Genomic DNA, 13,768 nt, shown 5'->3' with positions numbered 1-13,768 from the left:
TGCAAGCTATTGCTGCTAGGGCCCCGGGGACCCTCCGAGAGGCCACTGCTGCTGCTGCTGCCAGACCTGTAAGCTGCTGCTGCTGCTGAAGAAGCTGAGGACTGAGCTCGTGTTGTCTGCCAACAGCTCCTGGGATCTTTCCCCAATTATCTAGCGTGGACCTGCGCGTGAGGGGTCTGGTGACCCAGCCTGGCATGTGAGGGGTCTGTGACCCAGTCTGTACAACGGGTTTGAAGGGTGTGAGCCCTAGCCCTGATGATACAAATGGAAACTTAGTATAACTACAATAATGAAAAGTTTTGGCTTTAGTTGTGAATTGCCTAGCCATACAATTGGCATAGTCGTGTAGCTTTACAATTGGCTATGTTGGCAGGAGTCTGACAATGACCCCAACCAGACAGTTAGCATAGCTATGGCTATAACCCTACGTTACTCCTCAAAATTTTTTTTCCTTTTTTTTTTTTTTTAAAAAAGATGACCGGTAAGGGGATCTTAAACCCTTGACTTGGTGTTGTCAGCACCACGCTCTCCCAAGTGAGCTAACCGGCCATCCCTATATGGGATCCGAACCAATGGCCTTGGTGTTATCAGCACCACATTCTCCCAAGTGAGCCACGGGCCATGTTATCAGCACCACACTCTCCCAAGTGAGCCACGGGCCGGCCCTCCTCAAAATTTTCAAGATCATCAAAAACAAAGTAAGTCTGAGAAACTGTCACAGCCAAGAGTAGCCTAAAGAGACATGACAATTAAATGTAATATATCTTGCATAGGAAAGTGGAATAGAAAAGAGACATTAAGGAAGAACAGGAAATCTAAACTCACTGACTTCAGTTGATAATAATGTACCAATATTGGTTCATTAATCATAACAAGGATTTCATACTAATGTAAGATGTTACTAATAGGGGAAACTGAGTGTGGGGTAGATGGGAACTTTGTACTATCTTTTCAATTTTTCTGTAAATCTAAAACTCTTCTAAAATGTAGACCATTAAAAAAAATTACTACAGTAGTGGAAGGATGGATGAAACAAGTTTGGCCATCAGTTGATCGCTGTCAAAGCTGGGTGATGGGTGCCAGAGCTGAGGGGCAGGTTGAGCAGCATGACCTTGGCAGAGATGGAGCGGGCAGAAGGGCTTTCCAGTGAGTAGCAATGGCCTTGGCCTGCCTGGGAAGAGCTGTCTTCTGAAGCCCTATGCGTGGTCATCCAGAGTCTTGGAGCTCGGTCCCTCACCATGACCTTTCCACAGGTCCTCAATCACAGTATCTCCAAGGTCATCCTTATGCCCTTCCCACTCTTTGTTATGGTGGGTCGTGACTGCTCCTTCCCGCTGGCCTGTACATCCTCAGAGCCAGGAAAGTCAGCGCAATACTGTCTGGGAGCTCTGGTTCCTAGCATGGCCCTCTGTTTATGCTGATTGAATATTTTTGAGCTCTTAGGAAGTTCTAACTTTTGTTCAGTAAAACTCTGCCTCCTGCAACTTTAAACTAGTTTCGCACTGCCCCTGCCCCCCCAAACAGAAGAAATCAGTTTCCTTGCCATGTCATGGCTCCTTAGATGTTTAAAGAATGCTGCTTTGTTTTTCATTCAGCATTTATGAAGCAGGCGCAGTGCCAACGCTCCATTAATTATTTTCTTATTCAGGCAGAATGTGCTCCAGTCCTTCAGTCGTTCTTCATGTTGCATGGTTTCCAGCCTTCTCACTGCTTCCCCTCAGTTTGTCAGTGTTTCAGAGTGAGGTGCTCAGAACTGCACACAAGGCGGAGGAGCTGGGGCTACAGAGAGGGCGGAAAAACACCTTGCTCCATTTGGTAGATGGTGACAGGAGCAGGAAGTTGTGTGAAGAGCTGGAACAACAGGGTCCTTGTTGTAGAGGGTGTGCAATAGTGGAATCAGGAGTTTGCTCTTGATTCCCTAGGAAGTCCCGAAAGGCTGGGAGTGGGGCTCAGCACAAGGACCTGGCTGCCTCTTCATCACACAGGGCTGGCACAGAGAAGGCCCATAACAGATATTTAACATGAGCCCTCTGAAGAAAATGTCTGCAGATGCTCCATGAGGTGCCTTTGGTAGGACTCTGTTGCGTTCAAGGCCCTGGCTTCATTTGCCGGAGAATGAGTGGTAAGAGCTGTGACTGTACTCACCCAGAAGGTAGGGGATCACATTTTCCTTGCCCTTGGGAGCATGAGTGTGGAGCTGGGTGGCACCTAGAAATAGCAGACGTCATGGTCTGGAGCGGAGAGACCCAAATTTTAAGCTGGAGGTGCAGGGGAACCAATTTCTCTAGGGAACAGGCAGCCTGAAGCCTCAGAGGTGGTCAAGACTGGTCAGGTCAGAGCCACCAGCAGGGCAGAAGAGAGGTGACAGACGGAGGTATGTTATTCTCATTTTGCTTCTAATAGCTAGCTAGCTATGTAGCCTTAGGCAAATCACTTTACCTCTCTGAATTCATGTCCTCGATGAGCTACCACCTCTAACGTTGTGTGACTCCATGTGAGCATTTATTCAGCAGATATTCCTTGAACATCTGCCATGCTCCAAGCATGGCACAAGGTGCCCGTGTGGGCAAATAAACTGACATGATTTCTGCCCCCAAGGGGCTTACAGTCTAGTCAGGAGACAGGCAATAAACAGATAAACTAGGAAATCAGATGCTTCTCGACTTACGGTGGGGTTATGTCTAGATAAACCCATTGTGAATTGAAAATATTCAAAAATGCATCTAATACACCTAACCTACTGAACATCACAGCTCAACCTAACCTACCTTTAAACATGCTTAGAACACTTATATTGGCCTACGGTTGAGCAAAATTATCTAACACAGAGCCTATTTTATAATGAAGTGTTGAGTATCTCGTGTAATTTATTGAATATTGTTCTGAAAGTGAGAAACAGAATGGTGGTATGTGGGTACTTGCCATTTACGTACGCAGCTGAAATCACCATCATCTTAAAGTCAAAAAATTGTACGTCGAACCATCCTAAGTTGGGGACTGCCTGTACATAGAGAGTTGCAAATTGCTGTTAGGAATGAAATAGAAGCAAGATAGGGAGGCGAGCTTCTTAAATGGGATAGTCAAGGAAGGCTGCCCTGAGGAGGCGATGTCTAAGCTGAGACCTAAATGATGAGAAGAACAGGTATGGAACGACCTGGGGAAACAGTGTTTTCTAGACAGAGCAACAGGAAGCTCAAACCTGAGGTAGGAAGGAGCCTGGCATGTCCAGAGACTGAAAGGGAAAGAAGGGTGGCTGGAACAGAGTAAGCGAGGCAGGGGTGGGGTGGCATGAGGCCAGGCTGGAGAGCCAGGCAAGGGTGAGATCACCCAGGCCTCGGCAGCCACGATGAGGAGTTTTATTTTATCCTAGGTGCTTGGGAAGCTATTTGAAGGGTCTAGGCAGAGAATTGACTCTACTCTGGCTGTGTTGGGGATGGACTGGATGCGGACAAGAGTGCAAGTAAAATAGCGCTGCTCCTGAACAGATCTCTGGGTTCAAATCCTGGCTCTGCCACTTAAGTCTTGTTACTTTGGGCAAGTTACTTAACCTCTTTGTGCCTCAGTTTCCTCATAATGTAGTGTCTAAAAGCATGGACTCTGAAGACAAACCACCTGGGTTCAAATCCTAGCTTTACTGCTTTCATGCTGTGTGATGTTGGACCACTTTCCTAACCTCAGTGTCCTCATCAATAAAATGAGGATAACATAGGAGCCAGCTCACTGGGTTGTTGTTCGTTTGGTGTATATTAACTCAATTAACCCTCACGGGCCGGCCCGTGGCTCACTCGGTAGAGTGCGGTGCTGATAATACCAAGGCCACGGGTTCGGATCCTATATAGGGATGGCCGGTTTGCTCACTGGCTGAGCGTGGTGCTGACAACACCAAGCCAAGGGTTGAGATCCCCTTACTGGTCATCTTTAAAAAAACAAACAAACAAAAAAAACGGTTCGCTCACTGGCTGAGCGTGGTGCTGACAACACCAAGCCAAGGGTTGACATCCCCTTACTGGTCATCTTTAAAAAAACAAACAAACAAAAAAAAAACTCACAACAACCCAGTGAGGTGGTTCCTATGTTATTCTCATTTTACTAATGAGGACACTGAGGTTAAGAAAACTATCCAATGTCACACAGCATGAAAGCAATAAAACTAGGATTTGAAGGTGAGTCCCAACTCTGCCTGTCCCATGTGTCTCCTTAAAAAGGGGCTTGCACTCTCCATAAAGCAAGCAGGGGTGGCTGTTGATCATCTCCCTTCCAGATAGAGCCAAGTGTGAATCCAGGCCAAAGAGCAGGAGCAGCAACATGAGCTGCAGAGAGGAGGCCCAGTGGTCACCCAACTCTGTGAGGGATGGAGAAAGAATTGAGGTCTGCAGAAAAGGATGGGGTGGGGGTGGCTGGAAAAGGGAAGGTCTAGAAGAGGACTAGCTGTTTGATTTTTGTCATAAGTCCTAAGGAAGAGAAAACGGGTTTACTCTGCAAAAAACAGTTGAGATTGGACATTGGGGAAAACTTGAGAGCGATAGTGTAAGTGTGATTCTTGGAGCAGAGACTGCTCTGTGGAGGTGGGACAGTGGGGAAAGTGTTTTAGGGGCTCTTCTAACTCCAGGAGTGGGAGGACTTCAATGTCATGTAGCAAAAGGAGCCCTGCACTTCTCTCCCTCACTTGCTCAGTGACCCCGGATGGATTCACCTGTTTGAGGCCTTATTTTTCCCATCTAGAAGATCTGCTGGTAGAACTGGCTGGTCTCTGAGGTCTAACTTGCTGTGACTTCTCTCTAGGGCTCTCATGAGGCCTTCCTCCCAGAGAACCAACATGACACGCGGCCACTGATCCTCGTGAGCCTGGGAGCTGAAGTGATACGGCTGAGGAAAGAAAAATTTTATGAACTGATTGATGACAACATAAAAGAAAGTTTGTCACAGTTCAAGGTTGGGTACCCAAGGTCAGTGATGGAAAAGTGCATAAATCCCATCAGATTAAATGAACAGGGCTAGCTGGTTAGCTCAGTGCATTAGAGTGTGGTGCTGATAACACCAAGATCCAGAGTTTAATCCCTGTACCAGCCAGCTGCTCCCCCCAACCCCCGCCCAAATTAAATGAACAAGTTAAAATGATCAAAGAATGCAGTAACCTCCTTACCATGCTAATTAATTATTCTTTTGAATATCTATTGTGTTGACTAATTGAACAATAATTCAAGTAGCATGTCCCAGGAAAAAAACCCTTGGGCTCCCTGTCTGGAGTCTGGCCGACTCTGAGTATTGCCACTGGCCCTGACCTGGCCTGACTCCTCTCCTTTCAGAGGCTTTACGTCCAGCACCCGGGCTTCCTGAGCAGTGGGATAGAAAACAACTGTGGGTTGAGTGTTTTGTTTGGGAGTTATTTGGCCAGGCCCCTTTGAACAGTAATGTCCCAGTGAAGTACTAGATATTATTTATGTAAGGGTGAACTTTTTTTTTTTTAACAATAATAACCTTTCAGAAATTTATTTTTTATTTTTATTTTTTGGGGGGCAGCTGTCTGGTTTGGGAATCCAAACCCATGACCTTGGTGTTATGAAGTTGAGCTCTAACCAACTGATCTAACCAGCAAGCCCAGAAATTTCTAACTATTCCGTAATTATGACTTAATCTGATGATAAAAGCAGTTATTAAAATCTACCTTTTCCTAAGGAAAAGAAAAAAGAAAAAAAATGATAATACCTAATGCTGACAAGGGTGAACTGAAACTAGTAGTAGTTGGCTCAATCCTTTTGATAATAATTTTAGCATTATGCTTCAAGGGCTATAAAATTGTCCCGAACCTTTGAGGCAGTGATCCACCTGTGAATTTATCTTTATATAGCCAAAATATGGGCAAAGCTACTTGCATTAAGATGTTAATAAGGAGTCATGTTCATAATAGAAAAACAAAAACCACAACCACCCACATGTGCCACAATGAGGGAATAGTTAAGAAAATTGTGTTACATTCTCTTAATAGAACATAACTGTTTTATTAAAAATGTTAAGTTTAATGGTTCTGTAACAGCAGGGTAAATTGGGTAACATAATGATACATGAAAAGGGTAGTACAAATTTGTGTATATACCATGACTATGCCTTTGTAAGACACTTACCTGAGAAAAACCTAGAAGGAAATAAGCAAAAATGATAATAGCCATGGCATTGCCAAACTTGTAATAGTTGTTCTTTCTAGAATGCAGACTAAAGGAGACTTTCTGGCTATATGTTTTATATATCTTTCATGTTTGTTTTTGCAATAAGTTTGCATTGCTTTTATAATGAAGGGAAAAAAACTGTGTCAGGGTAGGACATTCCGAGTGGGCTTTTTTTCTTTATTTTCCAAATTTTCAGTAATGATGACATACTACTTTTATAATTTTAAAAAATAAATATCTATCTTGAAAGGTCAGATAAATTTACTTTTTCAAAGTTTCCAAATTTTCCAGAGTAAATGTTAATGCTTTTATATGGGAAAGTAAATTTTAAATGGAAAAAGTAACTTTATTTTTCTATGTAAAAATTAATTTATTGCCCAGACCAGTGGTCTCAACTGTTTTCATCTGATACTGCTATTACTAAAAGAGTTTGTATACCCCCTAGTATGTATATGTAATATAAATAACATGTTAATTTATTTATTATATTCATATATTATTATACCTATATATGTGTTATAAACATAAAAATAGATCGTTAAAAAGAATAAGACGAAGATAAATAGAAATGAAATCCTATATTCTCTTCACAACCCCAGTGAATCTTATACATCCCCCTTGGTGACATGTCTTCTCAATCCCACTGACCTAGACTCCTGCAAGAATCTTACCACCAGTCCTCCTGCCTCAGTCTCCTCCCTGCCAGATCCTTCCTGCACACTGTGTTTTTGTTAAAACCCCAGTCTGGCTATGTTAGACTCCTGCTTAAAACCTTTCAGTGATATCTCACTTCCTATAGGATAAAGTCCAAAGTCAATGCCACCTAAATGGCCCTCATAGTCTGGCCCCCACTGAAGTCCCCTGCAGCATCTCCTGCTACCTCTAACCCACTCCAGCAACCTGGGCAGGTTGCCTGCTGGATTCTGCACATACCTTGTCTTTGCCCCTGTTGGCTCTTCTGCCTGAAATGCCATCCTCCAATCCTTCACCTTCGCCTCTTCTGGTAAATTCCTGCTCATTCTTTAAGATTCATCTTTTCCAGCTAAACCTTCCCTTGATTAACCCAGGTTGGGATAAGTATCCTTTTCTGTACACTTCTTTCTCTACACAACTCTATCATTGACCATGCCCTGTTGTATTAAAGATATCTTTTTACACACGTTTCCCCACCGCTTAATCAAGTGCTTCATGAAGGCAGGGCTTATGTTTTGTCTGCCTTTCATCTCTAGCAACAGTACAGTGCCCAGCTTGTGGTAGATGCTCAGTAAATGTTGAATGAATGAATGGGCCATACTCATTGCAGAAAATTAGAAAATGCTGAACAGTAAAAAAGGCAAAAACCAAACCATTTGCAATCTTCCAACAATCCCAGTTAGCATTTTGTCTTTTTTTAGTATTTTTTTCACCACATGGACATGTGCCAAATATGCATTTATCGTTCATGCATATAAAGTTTTCATAATGGAACTCATAGTGACTATACAATTTTGCACCCCCCCCTCTTTTATTTACTTGTGATATTGTGATCAGATATGATTTTACCAGCAGGTGTGGAAAGCCAGTGATTACAGTGGTAGAGAAAAAGCAGGTGTGAAGGCAGGCAGATCTGTAGATGACTGCAGCCATGTCCAGTAAGCACATGAAGAATTTCATGTGTGAGCTGCCTGACCTTGCACAGATCATTTCTCCTCCTCTCAGCTTCAGACTCCAACTGGCAAAACAAGAAAATTAGATCAATGTTTACCAAAGTATGGAACATATTCCACACGAGGTTTACAAGATGGCACACAGATTGACATTTTTAGTTTTAACAGTTATGTATTTATTCTAGTGTGAATTAGAAAAACAACATGACTAGCTTACTAAACCCAGAATTTGACAGATCTTCTTGCTTAGGACAAAGCTAAAGTAAATATTTAAGTAAAAGAGACTGAATAGATTTAAGAAAAACATTAGTAAATTAAAGAACAGATGATATGTAGATATGACCAAAATTGGGGCAGTTTTGTGAGAAAAACAAGTGAAGAGACACTGGTGGTTCCTTCTAGTTCAAAGATGCTGCATGTCTCTGATTCCTGTGTACGACAAATAAAGAAAATGGTTATTTAGACCCACCCCCTTGAAAAGGCTTTAAGGAGCCTCAGCTCCTCACATAATGCCTGGCACATGATGGGTACCAGTTAATGTTTCTTGAATTGGAATTCAGAAAAGGTTTCCATAGACTTGAGGTGGCAGATGTTTGAGCACTCAGCATTCGTGCTGCCCAGTCAGCACTTTGCTGCAGTCATCTATAATGCTGACAAACAGAATTCTGTCTTACTCATTAATTGTTGAACTCATGGTTTTTTAGACTGCTAAAGCAGGCAGAAAATATATCCGTTATCTAGTTCAAATCCCTCATGTTTTATTTGAGGACTTGGAAGTCCTAAAGATCACAGAGTCAGTAGCAGAGGCACCTGTCCTGCGTTGCCACAGGCTAGGTAACCTAAAAATCACCCCCCTACAAAACACAGGGAATGCCACGTGGAGTAAATAATAGCTGAGTTCATAAGAAAGTCAGGGAAGTCCCCTAGGGCCAAAATGAAGAGGATCCTAAAACCCAAGCAAACAGTGTGATCTAATGATGGGGGATTGCCCAGGAGGGATTAAGGGCATCGTGGGCTGAAGTTTTAGAGCCTGCAAGGACAGATGAAGTTTTCAGTTCAAGTGAAGCAGGGGATTGGAACTGAAGCCCCTGCGTGAAGCCAAGGCCTCTAGAAGAGCTACCCTGTTTCGTGAAAAAGTAGACTAGAAATCAATATGACCATCAGCATCAGGAGGTGACGTGGAATCATGTCTATCTTAACTTGGACTCTGAGCAAAAAAAAAAAAAATGATCCCTTAAGAATTTGTAATCACATACTTGCCACCTCACAGGTTTTGGTGAGTCCCTTTCCATCTTTGAGCCCCAGTTTCAGTTTCCATGTTTGTGAAATAGGGTGGTTGTGAAAATTAAATGAGCTAACCAATGTAAAGTGTTTGACACATGGTAAGTTCTAAGTCGGAGTCAGATATTGTTATTATGTAAGAAGTTGGCAGTTAATGGGACTTTTTAAGTGGCAACTATCCAGTGGTGTGCTGGTGAATGTTTAACACCAGCTTTCCAGGAGGTAGGAAGAAAGACTGATTTGTAGTGTTTTCCGATTTCTGTGGTGTAAATACTGCCACCATGGCCAATTTCAAGCTACTAACCTGATATCACTAAACATGGAGTAGAGAAGAGATGCACACAATTAGTTTTCATGAACTCGCAGGAGCTGGCTTTGGCACATCACTGAGACAAACAGCACTAGCTTGCAGCCCATTCTGGCTTCTAGTGTTTTTTTTTCTTAAGTTGATTTCTATGGGTCACAGTTGACTTTGTCCTGGTCAGTTTAATCTAACCAAAAGAATGTTTTGAATTTTTAGTGATCCATTAGGCTTCCCTCCTTAGGTAAAAGAGTACAGGCAAGTCAACAGAAGTTTAACTTGCCCTTCCCTTGCTGTGGTCTCAGAAGGAAGTAAGACAGTGAGTGCTGAACCCATCCCACCCTACCCCCACAGTTCACACCCTCACATGCCATGGGGCAAGGGGGCAGGGCAGAGCCAGAGCATCATGACCAGTCCAAGGTACCTGTTCTGGACACTTTATATAAATGGAATCATACAGTATGTATATGTTACACTTTATCCGTTTAGCAGTTGATGGATGTTTGGGTTATTTTTCCTTTTTGGCTATTATAAATAATGCTGCTGTGACATTCTTGTACACATTTTTGTGTAGATATATATTTTCATTTCTCTTAGGTATATACCTAGGAGTGGAATTGCTGGGTCATACGGTAATGCTATGTTTAACCTTTTGAGGAACTGCCAGAATGTTTTCCAAAGCAGCTGCACCAGTTTACATTCCCACCAGCAGTATATTGGAACCCTTGTTCCAATATCTCCACATCCTCATCAACACTATTATCAGTCTTTTTGATTGTAAGTGGGTGTAAATGGTATCTCATTGTGGTTTTGATTTACATTTCTCTGATGGCTAATGATCACATATGCGATTTAAGTTTTTCACTAGCCACATTATAAGAAGTAAAAAGAAAGAGGTGAAATTAATTTTAATTGATTATATTGAGTTCAGTATAGCTGAAGTATCATTTTCAACATGTTACCAATATAAAATTATTAAGGAGATATTTTACATTCTTTTGTTGTTTTAATCTTTAAAATCTGGCATGTATTTTACACTCATAGCTCATCTCTATTTCACACTGGCCACATTTCAGGTACTCAGAAGCCATATATGGCTTGTGACCACTGCATGGGACATGCAGGTCTAAGTGAGGAAAGTTGTAGAAAGACAAAGAAGGCAGAGAGAAAATTCTGGGAAAGGGCAGAGAGGCAGAATGGAGCATAGTGTGTTTAGGGATTGGAAAGAGTGGCAGAAGGCAAGGCTGGAGGGGTCTGGGGACAGGGAAGAGCTGGCTTGAGAATCTCTCCTTCTGTGCCTGCCCCTCAGTGATGAAGAAATGTGCCAGAAGTTCCTCAGGGAGAACAGCTGGAACATCTTTCGGAAGGACCTGGTACGACTGCTGGTGGAGCCTCGCCAAATCCCACCATTCACCCCAGTCCAGCCCCAAAAGAAAGGGATCCACAGTCCTAAATCATTGACCCTGGATGTGTGTAGTATCAACAAGAAGACTAAACCTCGTTATCCCATTTTTATGGCATCCCGGAAATACCTCCCTCCGTTGAGGATTGTCCAGGCCATCACAGCACCCTTCCACAGTCCTAAATCATTGACCCTGGATGTGTGTAGTATCAACAAGAAGACTAAACCTCGTCATCCCATTTTTATGGCATCCCGGAAATACCTCCCTCCGTTGAGGATTGTCCAGGCCATCACAGCACCCCGGTACAAAATCCGGGAACTCTTGCCTTAGTATAGGAGTGCAGAGTCCTTGTTGAAAACCAATAAATGATGTTGGATTGGCCGCCATGTTTTCTGAGTGACCACCATGGGAGTTGTGGGGCTTAGAGTGGGAGTGCCTGGAGAGCTGACCTGTGGGTCCAAGGGATATTTGGGGGCAGCAACTGGGGCACAGTGTCCCTTGTCACTTGTGGGCTGGGCTGATGAAGAGAGGAGGCTATGGATGGGCTATGGATGGCTATGGTATGGATGGGTTAATCACTGTGGACTGTCTCAGGGTGGGAGGGTCTTGTCTAATGAACTGGATGGGAGGCAATAGGGAGCTCAGATCAAAGTTGTCAAGACTAGGGTTGCAAGCACAGTAGGGCTGGGGAGGTGACAGGGAATGGCAGGTGTTACACCTCTTTTCCCCGTGTAACAGAAATGAAGAAAAGTATTACGTGAATACTCAAGCACTGTGTATGCATTGAGGCCTGGATGGACTGCACTTCAGTAATTTCTCCATTAGGAGGAGCAAAACTGAATGTGGCAGCCCCCTCCAAAGTTAGCCTCTCCCTTTTATTGTAAGGACAAGGAAGTTTTACAAGAAAATTCAGTTGATCTAACCATTACAAAAACACAAGGATATCGGCAGGATTTTGGCTAACAAATGGAGAAATAGTGACATCACTGAAATAAGCAAAGTGACATTCCATAATGCAATTTGCAAAAGGTTAAGTCGATCCACCAAAAAAACTTGATCTTAGCAAACATTGTTTTTCCTTACAACAATTTCCCCAGCATTTTTACATATCAAGTAACTTGTCTGTCCTTGAGCCAGCAACCTTGCTGTGTTACAATTCTATATCTGCAAAGTGACATTCCATAATGCAATTTGCAAAAGGTTAAGTCGATCCACCAACAAAAACTTGATCTTAGCAAACATTGTTTTTCCTTACAACAATTTCCCCAGCATTTTTACATATCAATCAAGTAACTTGTCTGTCCTTGAGCCAGCAACCTTGCTGTGTTACAATTCTATATCTGCAACAGAGACTTTAGCCTGGGGAAAGTTTCCTGTCTTTTGCAAGGTTAACATTTCTATATGTAATTCCAAAAGGTTAGGCTAAACCTGAAACTACAGAGCTTTTGAAACTAGGCCCTGTGAAATATATTTGCTTTATAAATGTAGGTATACTCCAGAGGCAGGGATGCTGGGGACCCAATGCATACATTCCCTGTCCAGGTGGAGCACCTGCTCCATAACCCCAGCCGGTTGATGCCATGCCAGGAAATCATGCAGGCCCAGTATTGCCAGTTTGTAGATCTTTGAAGAGAATCAAGAAATCCAATATTTTAGATGATTTCTGCTGGTTTTTAAACATGAGCAATTAATTCAAATTATGTTAGAGTAGTGTCAGACAAACCAAACACAGGCAGGCTGTGTCAGGTCTGCAGGCTGTGGGCTGGCCCTCGGTGTGACTGACAAAATGTCACCAGAGAGTCCACTGACTGCCGGGAGGAGGAGGACAAAGAGCTGAAGGGAGACAGATGGGCAGTACAACAGGAGCTGGCTTCCTGTGTCAAGGATGAGGAGTAAGCAGCCAGTGACAGAAGAGGCAGGCCAGAGGCAAGGAGGCAGCAGGTTAAAGAGGCTCCTCAGTCCCTGGGGAGACCTTAGTCTGGGGCCACCTGTCACCTGAACCTAGAACTCAGGGTTCCTGTCTCCATCCAGCCTCAGCACCACAGACCAAGCATCAAACCACCTCTCTCCCTTAGGAAAGCCCACAGGTTAGCTTGAGAGCATGCAGGAGCCCTCCTTGACCCCCACACACCTGCTCACACTCTCCAGCCCCACCTCTGGCGAGGAGCAGACTCTGAGGAGCACCTGTGTGCTGAGCTGGGGATGGGAGCTCTGGAAAGCCTCGCTCTGTTTCTGTCTCACTGGACCCCCTGGAGCACTGTGAGTCCTTTACCTGCACCTCAGTTTCCCCAGTGGTGAAATGAACAGGTAGGACAAGATCAATGGTTTTTATGAATGAGGGGTAAGTATAGCATGAAAAGCATATGTAACATTATAATTTTGCCTGCCGAATTTAAAAGAAAACTGTTTTCATGTTGCACACCGAAAAAGGAGTATGAAGTTTTTCTCTTGGAAGGGATGTAGAATTAAATAGTAGAGAGGCAGTGGACATAAGGAGCTTGATGTCCCTGATAGCTCCAGAGAGTCAAGGAGCCAGGGACATCTGCAGCAGTCCTGGAAAGGCTGGCTGTGACCTGCAAGGACAAGGGGCCACTATTCTGTGACCAGGGAAGTTGGGGTGTCTGACTTATTTTTAGGGATCTCTTTGCACCTAGGGCTGTGGCTCCAAGTGATGGTGCAGACTTCTTGTTCAGTCATTTGAACTTTATTTACTGAGCACTTTCTCTGCAGCAGATGCAGAAGAGGGTGAGATGCCATCTCTGTTGCTTCTTACTCTCTAGGCCAGGGGTCAGCAAACTTTCTGTGAGGAGCCAGATAGTAAAAATTTTAGGTTTTGCGGGCCATATGGTGTCCGTTGCAACTCAACACCGTATCATGAAAGCAGCTGTGGAAAACATGTAAATGAATGGGTGTGGCTGTGTTCCAATAAAAATGTATTTACTGAAACAAAAGTGGCAGGCCAGATTTGACCTG

General features: G+C 43.6%; 1 protein-coding gene across 1 annotated transcript in view; it reads left to right on the top strand.

The window, feature by feature from the left end:
• Positions 1–11,125, top strand: part of CNBD2 (cyclic nucleotide binding domain containing 2) — a 70,481-nt gene extending 59,356 nt beyond the window's left edge. Inside the window, exons 11-12 of the mRNA XM_008572595.1 lie at positions 4,783–4,946; positions 10,702–11,125. Coding sequence (XP_008570817.1) covers positions 4,783–4,946; positions 10,702–11,125 — 588 coding nt within the window. The remainder of the gene's footprint in view (positions 1–4,782; positions 4,947–10,701) is intronic.
• Positions 11,126–13,768: the final 2,643 nt, after the last annotated feature.

This window comes from Galeopterus variegatus, unplaced genomic scaffold (genome assembly GCF_000696425.1).
Source record: "Galeopterus variegatus unplaced genomic scaffold, G_variegatus-3.0.2 Scaffold3, whole genome shotgun sequence".
In the NCBI taxonomy this organism is placed as follows: domain Eukaryota; kingdom Metazoa; phylum Chordata; class Mammalia; order Dermoptera; family Cynocephalidae; genus Galeopterus; species Galeopterus variegatus.
Note: the sequence above shows the minus strand (reverse complement) of the source record. Positions and strands in the feature narration are given on the sequence as shown.